The following is a 16076-nucleotide window of genomic DNA, read 5'->3' as shown; positions in this document are numbered from 1 at the left end:
AAATGAAAAGGATAGACATACTGAATACTTATGCTAGATATATAAACACTCAACAGGTTAATAATTAAATGTTATAAATTTACAATGGAAAAAAGGGACTACCCATTACAATAAGGTGCAGCGGCAATATAGAGGAAGGAGGCGGGGAGTTAGGAGCAGCTGCAGTATAGAGGAAGGAGGCGGGGAGTTAGGAGCAGCTGCAGTATAGAGGAAGGAGGTATTGAATTAGGAATAGCTGGAGTATAGAGGAAGGATGCAGTGAGTTAGGAGCAGCAGCAGTATAGAGGAAGGAGGTAGTGAATTAGGAGTAGCTGGAGTATAGAGGAAGGATGCAGTGAGTTAGGAGCAGCGGTAGTACAGAGGAAGGTGGCAGTGAGTTAGGAGCAGGAGGAAGGAGGCAGTGAGTAAGGAGCAGCTGCAGTACAGAGGGAAAAGACAGTGAGATAGGAGCAGTGGTAGCATAGAGGAAGGAGACAGTGATATACTGTAGGAGCAGCAGGCCCAATTATGCCCCATATGCTGGAACTTGTTATTCGCCAAGTAAATGCATGCGGGGAGGCTTACTAGGACTTGTTGTTCTACATCAAAACCCAATCATTTTATTTTTATATTTTACACATTTAACATCAGCCGCATAGATCCAATAGGTATGAATGGGTGCATTCATACCCATTTAATCTTAGTAAATTTTGGCCTATGAGTTACAAGCAGCGGCAGTATAGAGGAAAGGCGGAGAGTTAGGAGCAGTGGAAGTATAGAGGAAGGAGATGGTGAGTTAGAAGCAGCGGCAGTATAGAGGAAAGGCGGAGAGTTAGGAGCAGTGGAAGTATAGAGGAAGGAGATGGTGAGTTAGAAGCAGCGGCAGTATAGAGGAAAGGCGGAGAGTTAGGAGCAGTGGCAGTATAGAGGATGGAGACGGTGAGTTAGAAGCAGCGTCAGTGTAGAGGAAAGGCAGAGAGTTAGGAGCAGTGGAAGTATAGAGGAAGGAGACGGTGAGTTACAAGCAGTGGCAGTATAGAGGAAAGGTGGAGAGTTAGGAGCAGCAGCAGTATAGAGGAAGGAGACGGTGAGTTAGAAGCAGCGGCAGTATAGAGGAAGGAGACGGTGAGTTATCAGCAGCGGCAGTATAGAGGAAGGAAACGGAGAGTTAGGAGCAGCGGCAGTATAGAGGAAGGAGACGGTGAGTTAGAAGCAGCGGCAGTATAGAGGAAAGAGACGGTGAGTTATCAGCAGCGGCAGTATAGAGGAAGGAAACGGAGAGTTAGAAGCAGTGGCAGTATAGAGGAAGGAGACGGTGAGTTAGGAGCAGCGGCAGTATAGAGGAAGGAGACGGTGAGTTAGGAGCAGCGGCAGTATAGAGGAAGGAGACGGTGAGTTAGGAGCAGCGGTAGTACAGAAGGAGGCGGCAGTGAGTTAGGATCAGTGGTAGTACGGAGGAAGGAGACATTCAGTTAGGAGCAGTGGCATTACAGAGGAAAAAGACAATTTGGCAAAACATTTTCCATGCATGCAAGGCTGACTAGTTTACTGTACAGTATAATGATGTGCTAATTCCCAACGACACAATTCACTTCTTATATAGCTTACTTATCACCTAGCTAAGTTACATCATATAATGTTAGGTGCTTTCAATGCTCAGAACATTGATTACATACAATGGGCCCAATTCAGAGTTGTATGCTATGCTAATGTGTTCTATATTGAGCGATTATCTGCAGATTGTGCATGAGCAACGATCACACTGCGCATGTTTCTCCGAAAGAGGATATACCCCCAGAGTGATTGACAGTAATCCCCCTAAATTACTCTAAAAATGGAGTTAAAGGGGTAGTGGAAAAAACTTAGGAATGTTGTTGCCATTTACAGGGTGTGTATCTGACATCAGCTGTGAACATTAACATGCAGAGAAACATGGTGCCTGCATTGCTACTGCCGCGTCCAGTCTGCATAGCTACAGACCTACTGTACATGAGCAGTCAATGTTCCCTGTTGTTGCATATAGACTGCGAATGTGTATTTTACGAATGAGCTTCCATGGCTCTATGGCTCCTGGATAGTGACTACACTTGCTATCATTAGCAGTTCCATAGCCTAACTCAGAGTTGCCTACCCTCCCGAAATGGGTGGGAGGTTCCCGAAAATTGGGTTCCCCTCCTGGCCACCCGGAAAGGTGGGCAACCCTTCCTGATACCGGCGACCTGCCGCATCTCCCCCGCAGCAGCTTTAATTTCCCGCGATTCGTGGCTTTCAGGGGGGAGGGGACGGGGCTAAAGATGCAAACCACATAATTTAGCCCCACCCCCTCCTTGAAGACCCGCGAATTGCGGGATTTGCCTTTTGGGGGGGGCTTGATGATGACTACATCAGGCCCCGCCCCCCGAAGTGCTGCTGACAGTCTCCTCTTGGGCTTTTCTCAGGCCCTGCCCCCCAAAGTGCTGCTGACAGTCTCCTCTTGGGCTTTTCTCAGGCCCTGCCCCCCGAAGTGCTGCTGACAGTCTCCTCTTGGGCTTTCCTTAAGAGTAGACTTTAAAAGTAGGCAACCCTAGCCTAAATGCAATTGCATTAGCATAAAACTGAATTAGGCCCAATATTTGCACTATTAAGCACATTCGGCAGACATCCTCTGTTCATTCACAATCAAATCTACTGGGCCATTGTAAAGGCAGTTTACATAGTAAGGGCTTCCACATGACATTACCAGATGTGTCTGTAATTTGGGTTAAAGAATTCTCTTTTACTTTGAGCCAGTTTGTTCTTTAGTATTGTCTCAATTTCATATTGAGACATTGTTTCTTCACTTTTCTTCAGAATCTGTAATGGTAAAATAAAAAAAATCTGTAGAAGTAAAACAATATTGGGGTAAATTTACTATAAGCACTAAAAATTAAAATGGGTGATGTTGAGACATGTCCAGCATTCCTAGAGATGCTGGGCTTCCCACAGAGACTCTCCATGCACTGCCAGCTCCCACTCTGTGACAGGAACCAGTTGCTGAATGACAATGTGACAGTACAGCACCCAATCAGTGAGGAGGAGCTGGCATCTTGGTGCCACCCCTCAGCTCAACGCCTCCTTCATCCCTCTAGGGCAGTGGTTCCCAACCTGGGGTACTAGTACCCCTAGGGGTACTCTGCAGACCAGTTAGGGGGACTTGTAAATAATATTGGTAATGGCGGAAGAAGTCTCCTGATGGTAGAAGAAATCTCCCATTGCCATGAAGATGAACCACGTTGCGTCATTCTGGTTCCATCTGCTGCATCATCAGTGAACTCAGACATCAGTGATCTTCTGCTCCACGCTGACATGGGTAGAAAAAGCAGCAGCATTAATCCTACAGATGTTAGTGGTACCTCTGGAGACAGTCCACAGCCTGTGGCCATACACACAGGGACACAATTCCTGACCGCATACTCTTTCATTACTACTTAATATAAGGACACGCATAACGCTCACTTCCACTTGTAAGTACTGTGGATATTTCAAATTGAAAGGAGGGGGTACTCAAAAATGAAAAGCCTAATCAAGGGGTACAGGATAGAAAAAAGGTTGGGAACCATTGCTCTAGGGATACCTCTGTCCAGTGCTCCTAGTTAAAAAGTAACTTCCATGATGGGAGCAGAGAAAGGGGGTTGAATTTGTGAATACCTCAAACTAAGAGGAAAATAAATCAAACCACCTTGAGTGGAAAAGCAAAGAAGTTGTCAATAATTACCAATCAATCAGCTTCTGGTTAGAATTGACGTACTACAGGTTGAGTATCCCGTATCCGGGAATCCCGTATCCAAATTATTCCAAAAACCGTGGTTTTTTTTTTAATAATTCAAATATTATTTTTTTTTACCCCCCCGACAGCCGTGCATAGCCATGTGCAGGGGGCCCTAGTAGAGGTAGTTGTCTATGTACTAAAGGGTCTATGTATTAAGGGTTCTAGGTACTAAGACTTGGGGCATATCATTACTTATTATTATATTTAATTATCATATAAGAGATTGTATATATTTTACCAAAGATATGAATCTGCCCACCTCTTTCAAGCAGGTCCCTAACACTCTGGGGTTCACGTCTTGGGCGCAGGGCACCCCAAACCAGTCCAGCCAAAACCCATCCAGGGCATCAAATAAAGGAAATATAACAGTGAACAGTTACAGAGTTTTATATAGATTGTAATGTGTGTGAAAGCAGCAACAGTACTCAGTGTTAATCACATTCCCCATATCAAAAAGCTTACCCGAATGTTCAGTTGAATCCCAAGAACCTCTCTGGAAATATCAGTGCCGCATTATAATGGTGGTAAAAGTGCAAAAAAAAAGTTTCTGATGTTTGTTACACTTACCATTCCACCTTTCAGGCAGTTTCTAGCACAGCTGTCCCATGTGACTTATTTGAAATTATGTAGATGCCCCAAAGGACCCTGGTAGTAATTGTGTCGCGCATGCATACTGGGCATTGAATGTTCAATACAAAGTGGCCTCCACAGCTTAACCTTCCTAGGGTGTTAACCGTCCTAGGATGAGACTTGGGCATTTGATACAGTATGGGTCAAAAAAGACCTGAACACCTTAGGAAGATTAAATAATTGTCCAGCCCTGGTTCCAGTGTTTCCCAATTGTTTAAAAGAGTAAAAATGTTTCTTGAATCATATTCTCTACATACCGGTTTAAAAAAAGCTTTTCCATTTGAAGATTCAAATTTCATTGACATAAGTTTTGAAATGAAATCGGTGTCCTTAGAAAACATCTCTTCTTGTGACAGAATAATGTCATTTGCTGGCTTTGAGTTATTATGACCATGTGATACAGATGATAACTGGAATGTTGTAATAAAGTCCTCATTCAAGCAGATCTTTACTGCCTGTGATATACAATGAGATAAATAGGGTATAATATAATACCATGTAAATATATATATATATATACATATATATATATTGCACTGTACTCCACAACAAACAACCAGATGCAAACAAACAAATGCTGACTTGTGCCAGGTACTGCATTTTATCTTATTTTAACCCTTTGGACCGAAGAGGACCAATCTGCACTGGATTTAAGTGACCATTTTTTTTTATTTATTTGCATTACACTGGTCCCTATTGCATTTCTGTCAACATAGTGTACATTTATGTTTAATAAAATTATACTTTCATGATGTGTGTGGGTTTTTATTTTAGTATTGGTTTGACTGTAGAACTACAAGTGCCAATGGGCCCTTAAATGTCCTGCATGGGAAGCTTGCCGGGACTTTTAGTTCCACAGCCAAACCCAATAATATATATATATATATATATATATATATATATATATATATATATATATATATATATAACCTTCTGATGTGCGGCACTCGGAATTGAAGTAAAGAACGCAGGGTAATCAGCAACGTTTCAGTTTATTTAAAACTGTTTTCAAGCCAATGTGTATACAAAAAGTGACTTACCTAAATACCATAGTTTGCCGCCATGCCCGACGAAGGAGCCCGCCTCCGGAGCGCGTTGTCTGTCGGAGTCGCAGCCGCCACTGCCGATGACGTCACCCCGTTAGCCCGGCTTCCTCGTCTGGCGCGGTGATCCAGTTGCTAAGCAACTGGACGCTGCAAGTACAGAATACATGTAAACATACCAAGAACCATAAAAGTGCATAAAGCAAAATACAAGCAATCAAAAATATGATGATAGCGCTGAATCTACAATCTAAATAGTACTAAATGGCAACAATAAAGTACATGATGTTATTTATAAGAAGCAACCATATAAATATATAAATAACATCATGTACTTTATTGTTGCCATTTAGTACTATTTAGATTGTAGATTCAGCGCTATCATCATATTTTTGATTGCTTGTATTTTGTTTTATGCACTTTTATGGTTCTTGGTATGTTTACATGTATTCTGTACTTGCAGCGTCCAGTTGCTTAGCAACTGGATCACCGCACCAGACGAGGAAGCCGGGCTAACGGGGTGACGTCATCGGCAGTGGCGGCTGCGACTCCGACAGACAACGCGCTCCGGAGGCGGGCTCCTTCGTCGGGCATGGCGGCAAACTATGGTATTTAGGTAAGTCACTTTTTGTATACACATTGGCTTGAAAACAGTTTTAAATAAACTGAAACGTTGCTGATTACCCTGCGTTCTTTACTTCAATTCCGAGTGCCGCACATCAGAAGGTTATATTTGTTTACAAGTGAAGGCACCGGGACCCGTCGCTAAGGGTTACATGGTCATTGGGAGTGCCGGACCCTGGATTATTTTTATATATATATATATATATATATATATATATATATATATATAGCCGAATGCCCGGCACAGCCTCCTTACGTCTGAAAGTTCTGGGTGCGTGCACTATGATAGCATGTATAGTCCCAGTATTGGCGCGGCACTCCAACAATACATCAAGGCAGTGGGTAAAAGAAACTTCTCTTTATTGGCTGCAACGTTTCGATGCTACGCAGGCATAGTTTTCAAGCAGAGTAACACACAAATGACAAATACACATACCTTATATACACACCCTGTGTTTTCGGCGCCAGCCGGGCCAGGAGGCTCCGTGCAAGTGGCGCAGGTCTGTGACGTCAGCGGCATCCGCCGTCCTGACGATCAGGCCTCTGATAGGTGGTGCTCCCGTCACCATGACAAAGTATAAACAAAACAAACACATCTACTGACAGGTCACAGTAACAAGGATCAAATATATAATGCATTAGATGAAATCACGGACGTTAGCACCATAAGATCTGAATGTAAGTAACAAAAGAAAACACAAGAAAGCAATACTCGTATCTCTGGTTATAGCAATGATGAGATGCCCGTGTATTCATTCTGTCTGCAGACTCCTCAGAACTGCTACCCTGGGTCACCACCTATAATCATATGAGCCCCAATATCAGACAAATTACCAGAGCCCATTGGCCCCTGGTACAGACTGATCCCGATGTAGGTGTACAGAATTCCAGGCTCCTGACTAGCTACAAACGCTCCAGGAACTTAAAAGATATCCTGGTAAAATCGGATGCTGCACCTGCTAAATTGTCCCGCACTACCCGCAAAATGGGCTGTATACGGTGCTCATGTGTAACGTGTCAATACATGATACCAGGCCCCACCTTCTGCCACCCAAGGACGGGCCAGAAATTATATATTCGCCACACTCTGTCTTGTAACACTACACACACTGTCTATCAGATCATCTGCCCATGTGGGCTGTCATATATCGGCAAGACCGAACGCCCCTTTAAGGAGCGGATGGCAGCCCACAGATCTGCGATAAAGAAGGCTCTATCTGTGGGTTCAAGCGACCAACCCGTTGCACGCCATTTTGTTACGTGCAAACACAGTGTCATTTTCATCCGATACAGAATGATCGACCACATACCTCAAACCCTGAGGGGAGGTGATAGGGGAGCGGCCCTCTTGAGGTGTGAGGCTAGGTGGATCATTCGACTGGGTACTGTCGCACCTCACGGCCTGAATGAATACACGGGCATCTCATCATTGCTATAACCAGAGATACGAGTATTGCTTTCTTGTGTTTTCTTTTGTTACTTACATTCAGATCTTATGGTGCTAACGTCCGTGATTTCATCTAATGCATTATATATTTTTGATCCTTGTTACTGTGACCTGTCAGTAGATGTGTTTGTTTTTGTTTTGTTTATACTTTGTCATAGTGACGGGAGCACCACCTATCAGAGGCCTGATCGTCAGGACGGCGGATGCCGCTGACGTCACAGACCTGCGCCACTTGCACGGAGCCTCCTGGCCCGGCTGGTGCCGAAAACACAGGGTGTGTATATAAGGTATGTGTATTTGTCATTTGTGTGTTACTCTGCTTGAAAACGATGCCTGCGTAGCATCGAAACGTTGCAGCCAATAAAGAGAAGTTTATTTTACCCACTGCCTTGATGTATTGTTGGAGTGCCGCGCCAATACTGGGACAATATATATATAGGTCATCAGGGTGTGTGGTCCGGCACTCGCTTTTTCAATGGAGTAGTGCTGCGGCGCCTTCCCCAGGATACTAGGTCCAATATGTAGCGTGGGAATGAAGGAGGCACTCATCAGACTTGTTTGATGCAAATTAAAAAGTCTTTATTATCCGACGGCGTTTCGGGCTGACACCTGTTTTCAAGGACATACAAAGTTACACTGATACACATTTACATTTATAGACAAAGCAGAATCCGCCCCCACATTAATCAGCATACAGCTGAACTTACCCGGTCCTCCGGCGTGCAGGCGCCATGTCCGGATTCCGGAAGTGCGTTCCTCCTTACTGCCTTCCCCCCGGCAACTGAGACCATCGATCACAGTCCCTGCCGCCCGAAAGTAGCATGTACTGGCAGTAAACACCTCCGTTTTGCCGGCAAATGCACAGCCTTCACCCAAGTCCCGGGGCTTACACTGTGTTGCTTAGCAACCACCACATATTTAAAAGAACTGTAACGAAACAAATACATAACAAGCATTAAACATCACATTTAAAAATTGTTGCAATGAAAATAGCCATTGCACAATAATAACATACATTAAAAATGTATTAATCCTATACTGTGCTATTTAGGAGTTCACTGCGGCATTATATGTTTATGCCTATTAAAGTATCTTAACATTATGTGCAGTTTAAGAGTGCAAAAACTCTCCCATTATAGGCTATAATTTAATGAAGCTACCATTGATGTAAGGGGTTGGGATCATTTGGTCTATTGCATTATGGTCGAAAGTCATTAGGTCGAATCCATTAGGTCGACATGCTAAAAGGTCGACATGACTCTAGGTCGACATGGGAAAAGGTCGACATGATTCTAGGTCGAAAGGTCATTAGTTCGACAGGTCATTAGTTCGAAAAGGTCATTAGTTCGACATTGTCTATGTCGACATTCACAAGGTCGACATGGGGTTTTTCACTGTTTTTTTACCTGAATGTCAACACAGTCGACATGGACACAGTTTAAAGTGCACTGCATCCCCTCGCATCGCTCGCTGCGCTCGCGATGTGTCGGGCACGGTGCCTCGCTACGCTCGGCACACTATTTTATTCTCCCACCACGCCCTAGTGGATGGTAGGGCATGAAATACCGCCTGTCGGCACATGTTGGCTCAAAAAACAGTGAAAAACTCCATGTCGACCTTGTGAATGTCGACATAGACAATGTCGAACTAATGACCTTGTCGAACTAATGATCTGTCGAACTAATGACCTTTCGAACTAGAATCATGTCGACCTTTTCCCATGTCGACCTAGAGTCATGTCGACCTTTTAGCATGTCGACCTAATGGATTCGACCTAATGACTGTCGACCATAATGCAGTAGACCAAATGACCGTATCCCGATGTAAGCATACAATTGAGTTATGTCAAATAAGTTTTATTTTGTTTACCAACACAGCCTATTTGTTTTGTTTTTAATTATTAATGTTCAAGTGATCAAGTAGATTAGAGAGGGATAATGGGAGTATTAAAGATAACACTGAAGGCCCAGATTTTCATTTAGGCCTTTAGGTGCGATGGTCTGTAAAAAGAATATCCATCTACTCTCCTTTTGTAATAATTTTTTGTTTCTATTTCCCCCTCTTAAGGACAACGGAACCTGATCAATAATCATTGATCTGATGCTGGCCACGGTATGCCAGAATTTAATACAATGTCGGGCAACTGGCTGATCACTGTGTCCACTAATCAAGCCCTGGTGGATCCCTGACCTATGTAGGGCCATCCGCTCCTTAAAGTTGCGCTGGGTCTTCCCCACATAGGTCAATCCACAGGGGCAGGTCAGGGTATAGATAAAGTATGTAGAATGACAGGAAAGTGGGAATTGTATTGTAATTTTCTTCCCGGAATATGGGTGGTTAAAAAATGCCCCTGCTGCCATGGAGCGACATGTGGTACACCCCAGGCAGCGGTAGCACCCGTTCATTCTACCCAGGAATGATGTAGTTGTTTTAATTTTATCCCATCCTGAAATATCGTACTTCACTACTTGATTTTTTATATTCTTCTCTCTTGTATAGCTAGGTAATAGCTGGGTATTAAGTAGTAGGGGCAGATCTTTATCAGTAGCCAGAATTGTTTAGCTCTAGTGGTATTGTTCTTGATTGAATCTATTAACCCATGGGATTTTATGTTTTGTCTTATCCCCTATCTCTCTCTCACTATTCAATAGACTTGAGCGTGGAATTTTTGATACTTTTTCTTTCAGAGTGTTCAGTTCCTTCTGTGGGTACCCTCTTTAAAAAAAATTATTCACCATGGCAGTTAATGCCGGTTCTATAAGGATAGCAAGCATCCCCCGGGCCGCCCTATAATTTCTGCCCGGGGATCTTTATTTCATCCCATTGCCATTTATCTGGATAGCATCCTCAATCCACTGGTACAAAAGATGGAGGATATCTGAAAGATACCACTTAATTGCTAAAAGAATTTGAGCTATTGCAAACAAATATAGCCTTGCCTGAATTGAATTGTGTTTGTACTGCTGATGTTACTAGCCTCTACACCTGCAGTACATCAATTCATCCTGTCAAAAGACAGCTACAATGGTCCACCTGTGGCGCTGATCGTGCAGTTGCTGGCTTTGATACTAACCAGAAATTACTTTATTTTTGATAGTAAAAATTTTTTACAGGAAGCTGGCTGTGCAATGGGGTCCCCTGTGGCCCCGGCATATGCCAATATTTTCATGCATCACATTGAACAAAATTTATTTTTTATTAATAAGACGTTAAAACCTGAAGTTTTATTTTATCGTCGCTACATAGACGATTTATTGATTTTCTGGAGAGGGGGCGCCAGTCAACTGCATGATCTGCTTCATGATCATAATAACTCCTCTAGTGTGGTTAAATTTACATATAATATTGATGTGTCTACAGTCCAGTTCTTGGATGTAAAAACTGAGATAAGTCATCAAATGATCAATACCTCACTATATGTAAAAGAAACAGACCGAAATACGGTCCTGAGGAATGAAAGTTTCCATCCTGTAGCTACCCGCAAGGGGCTCCCCTACACGCAAATGTTGCGTGTGAGGAGGATAACATCCAAAGAAGAACAGGTGGAACCGGCATTAACTGCCATGGTGAATAAATTTATTGAAATAGGGTACCCACAGAAGGAACTGAACACTCTGAAAGAAAAAGTATCAAAAATTCCACGCTCAAGTCTATTGAATAGTGTGAGAGAGAGATAGGGGATAAGACAAAACATAAAATCCCATGGGTTAATAGATTCAGTACTTCAAGCAAGAACAATAGCACTAGAGCTAAACAATTCTGGCCAGCAGTGGCTACTGATAAAGATCTGCCCCTACTACTTAATACCCAGCTATTACCTAGCTATACAAGAGAGAAGAATATAAAAGATCAAGTAGTGAAGTACGATATTTCAGGATGGGATAAAATTAAAACAACTACATCATTCCTGGGTAGAAAGAACGGGTGCTACCGCTGCCTGGGGTACACATGTTGCTCCATGGCAGCAGGGGCATTTTTTAACCACCCACATTCCGGGAAGAAAATGACAATAAAATTCCCACTTTCCTGTCATTCTACATACGTTATCTATACCCTGACCTGCCCCTGTGGATTGACCTATGTGGGGAAGACCCAGCGCACCTTTAAGGAGCGGATGGCCCTACATAGGTCAGGGATCCACCAGGGCTTGATTAGTGGCCACAGTGATCAGCCAGTTGCCCGACATTGTATTAAATTCGGGCATAGCGTGGCCAGCATCAGATCAATGATTATTGATCAGGTTCCGTTGTCCTTAAGAGGGGGAAATAGAAACAAAAAATTATTACAAAAGGAGAGTAGATGGACATTCTTTTTACAGACCATCGCACCTAAAGGCCTAAATTAAAATCTGGGCCTTCAGTGTTTCATTTAATCCTCCCATTATCCCTCTCTAATCTACTTGATCACTTGAACATTAATAATTAAAAACAAAACAAATAGGCTGTGTTGATAAACAAAATAAAACTTATTTGACATAACTCGATTGTATGCTTACATCAATGCTAGCTTCATTAAATTATAGCCTATAATGGGAGAGTTTTTGCACTCTTAAACTGCACATAATGTTAAGATACTTTAATAGGCATAAACATATAATGCCGCAGTGAACTCCTAAATAGCACAGTATAATACATTTTTAATGTATGTTATTATTGTGCAATGGCTATTTTCATTGCAACAATTTTTAAATGTGATGTTAAATGCTTGTTATGTATTTGTTTCATTACAGTTCTTTTAAATATGTGGTGGTTGCTAAGCAACACAGTGTAAGCCCCGGGACTTGGGTGAAGGCTGTGCATTTGCCGGCAAAATGGAGGTGTTTACTGCCAGTACATGCTACTTCCGGGCAGCAGGGACTGTGATCGATGGTCTCAGTTGCCGGGGGGAAGGCAGTGAGGAGGAACGCACTTCCGTAATCCGGACATGGCGCCTGCACGCCGGAGGACCGGGTAAGTTCAGCTGTGTGCTGATTATTGTGGGGGCGGATTCTGCTTTGTCTATAAATGTAAATGTGTATCAGTGTAACTTTGTATGTCCTTGAAAACGGGTGTCAGCCCGAAACGCCGTCGGATAATAAAGGCTTTTTAATTTGCATCAAACAAGTCTGAAGAGTGCCTCCTTCATTCCCACGCTATATATATATATATATATATATATATATATATATATACACACACACTCCAAAATAATGGCACTCCAGAGGCAGGAAGATTTCAGCACATAAAAGCGTGTATTGACTGTTTGATCCCCTTCGTCAGGATACACTACAGCCTCCTGACGAAGGGGATCAAATCCCGAAAGCTTGGTTTTTCAATAGACGCTTTTATGTGCTGAAATCTTCCTGCCTCTGGAGTGCCATTCTTTTGGAGTGTGTGTACTGACTATCATTTGGGCACCGGGGCCCGTTGCTTCATTGTTTTCACTGAGTACCGGCAGACTTGGAACATTGGAACAACAGAAGGTTGTGGCCCCAATAATGCGCTTCAAAGAGCAGCACCTCTATCATACCTCGCTGTCAATAAAGGTACAGGTTGGATAGGATGGAAAGAGAGAAAGGATAGGGGTGCGCTAAGTATACAGTGGATGGACCCGTACATTTGACATAAAAACATAAGCTTATCTGATTATAGTTTAGCCCCTGAGGAAGTCCCAGCATACAGGAAAGGGACGAAACCGGTCGGGCTATACATACCTCTCCGTTCCCGATGACTATAATCAGATAAGCTTATGTTTTTATGTCAAATGTATGGGTCCATCCACTGTTTCTGTTTTTATTTATTATGCGTATTGTTCTGAAATAAATGTGTTTTATAAAAACAATATTACGCTATCAGTTTTCCCCTTTGTTGGGAGTTCTTTGGTTTTAAGGGCCTTTGGCCCTTATTCTGGTTGGTGCGGCCGGAGCCGCACACGGTGCTCCGGCCGCACAAACCAATCCCCGCCCACGAGACGGATCGCCACGGCCGTCCGTACACGGACGGCTGGCGATCCGCATAAAAATGGTGGAGGCGTACGCCTCCACCATGGTGGGAGCTGCCCCCTGCATTCGATGGTCGTCGACCATCGAAGGCAGGTCCGCACGCCCCAGCAGCTCCCGCAAGCTGAGACCACACGGACAATCGTCCGTGTGCTAGCTTGTATGGGGGCTGAGAGCTGACATCCGGCGACGTCAGCTTTCCGCCCCCATGAGTTGCGTCATACCCTCATTACCATGCATACGCCCCGCGTTTGCATGGGAACGCCCATGAAACGCGGGGCGTACACATAGGGAAATGAGGGTATGAAGCCCCTCACGCCCCTATACGCCCCCTTTGCGGCGGACGAAATACGTCTGCGGCGAAGGGGGCTGCACATGCGCAGATTGACCTCTGCGCATGTGCAGAATAAAAACATCGGCGGTACGGCCGCACGCGGGCCGTACCGTCCGAATCAGAATAAGGGCCTTTATACCAAGCCTGATGGGAACCACACCTGGACAGAGCTAATCCCAGTGTGAGTCCATCTCTTTTTAAAACCCTCTTTTTTATCACAGGGTGATTACACGTGTGATAATAATAACAGCCACAAGGTGGCGTTGTTCACCTTTTTAAGTATTTTCTCATGCACTAAGCACTTTAGAGAAAAACAGCACTTTTGCACAGATTTATATATTTTTTCACTGAAACCCTGATATCATCCTTTCATATAAACGCATGAACATCTCCACGCCTCCAGCGGATTCTGGAAGGAGAAAAAGGATGAATATCTGGGAGTGAAAGACACCACTACACGCGAAATTGCTTATTATTTGCGGTACGCACATAGAAAATTTATTAAGGATTGTCACAGATTTATTCCTTGTCAACACTGAAGGCGCAGAAGTTTTACCACCAAATATATATATATATATATATATATATATATATATATATTGTATGCAGTATATGACTACTCAAAACTTATCAACCCGGCACCCAATGCCCAGGGCTGCCAGGGATAGCCCCGGGCCATTGGGTGGCCTGGATGGGCTGGGACCCTGGCCAGGGCTGACCAGTTGGGGCGACAATGACACACCCTTGGGAACTTATATAATAGTGTCCCCTGGCTGTGGCATTACCTTACTGACTTTAGGAATCTGATGCTGATTTTAAAAATATGGTGGACCCCTACATCTTTTGCCCCCCTTTATTTTTACAAACAGGACTGGCACAAAGAGCCTGGGGCTGGTTAATTTTCCCCCCTCCCGGACGGATATTATAACAAAATGCACACTTTCTTTATTTAAAAAAATCGCTCCATCCCTAAAAAATGATTCCTGTATTATTCTTTAAATTCACACCCTATTACAGTTTGCCCTGTCAGGACATGACATCCGATCAGACACATAGGGGTAGATATATTATAGCGGCGCCTATCGCGCCGCTATAACAGATCCTGCTTCGCCTCATTAGCGAGGCGAAGCAGGAGGGGACACCGACAAGATCTATTAAGATCTTGCCGCCAGAGTGGGGGAGCGCTAACTCCCCCCTCCGGCGATGTCCCTCCTGGAGACAGCGCATCAGTTAATACTGATGCGCCGTCTCCTTCCCCCCCGGCCGGCTGACTGCGCATGCACGGGATCTCGCTAGTCTCGCGAGATCCCAGCGCAGCTCAGCGCCAGCAGCAGGGACAGAGCTGTCCCTGCTGTCAGGTATAGAACATCGCCGCCTGCAGCTGGCGAAGTCGACAGCTGCAGGCGGCGGAACGGTCAGCGATGCTGACCGTTCATAAATCTGGCAGGAGGCAGGGGCGCAGTGCAAAATATCGCCCCTGCGCTATGCCTCCTGCCCCACACCGCCGGCGTTAGAGTAAACGCTCGGCGGGTGTGATAGATTAGGCGATGCGCTATCCCCTGCTTCAGCGCACGGGGATAGCGCATTTACACTTCAACGCCACTTCGTAAATCTACCCCTCAGCACTCTGACGGCTCCTTTCCCAAACCACCCCTGGTTTGGATGTCATGTATGGCAGGCAAATATGTAATTGTTCACAAAAGAGAACATGCGGCACTATTGTATTTGAACTTACAGCATCCCCGTATAAACAACACAACATATCCATCCAAAGGTCTTGTAAATTGTGTGCTGGCTATTATTTTCATGTGATGCCAACTAGGTGCCAATGTCTTAGAATAGCCATACAGTATATACAAATATGTCCTATAAATGAAAGACTTACTTTGTGTCATCCTCTAAACTCATCATTGAATCAGGAATCAGACATACAGCATAGAACAATTAACCAGGAAGCATTTTGTGCAGCATGTGTACTACCTGATAGAAATTCCTCAGGAAGACTGGGTCAGAATCATCATTGAACCCTCCAGAAGCAATGTGACAAGTGCAGTGGATGATCAGGAGAATAAAGCTTCCAGCAGACTGCAGATATCCCCGAGAAACAAACAGCTTATTCTCAGAACTCTGTAAATAAATGTTTCACGCATCAATCCACATTTGGCTATTAATAATATGGAGTCTGACATACAACATGTCCATTAGTAAGAAAGACTCATAAAAAGCAGACACATATTAACGCACTTTTCTACAGT

General features: G+C 44.0%; 1 protein-coding gene across 3 annotated transcripts in view; it reads right to left on the bottom strand.

The window, feature by feature from the left end:
• LOC146042901 (uncharacterized) overlaps positions 1–16076 on the bottom strand; it is a 119013-nt gene that overhangs the window by 655 nt on the left and 102282 nt on the right. For all 3 annotated transcript variants that reach the window (XM_083163185.1, XM_083163187.1, XM_083163186.1), the window contains exons 39-41: positions 15802–15948; positions 4654–4851; positions 2699–2811 (exon numbers count right to left, since the gene is read on the bottom strand). In XM_083163185.1, coding sequence (XP_083019311.1) covers positions 2699–2811; positions 4654–4851; positions 15802–15948 — 458 coding nt within the window. The remainder of the gene's footprint in view (positions 1–2698; positions 2812–4653; positions 4852–15801; positions 15949–16076) is intronic.

This window comes from Crinia signifera, chromosome 19 (assembly GCF_055691185.1).
Source record: "Crinia signifera chromosome 19, ASM5569118v1, whole genome shotgun sequence".
In the NCBI taxonomy this organism is placed as follows: domain Eukaryota; kingdom Metazoa; phylum Chordata; class Amphibia; order Anura; family Myobatrachidae; genus Crinia; species Crinia signifera.
This window is presented reverse-complemented; position numbering and strand designations above follow the sequence as displayed.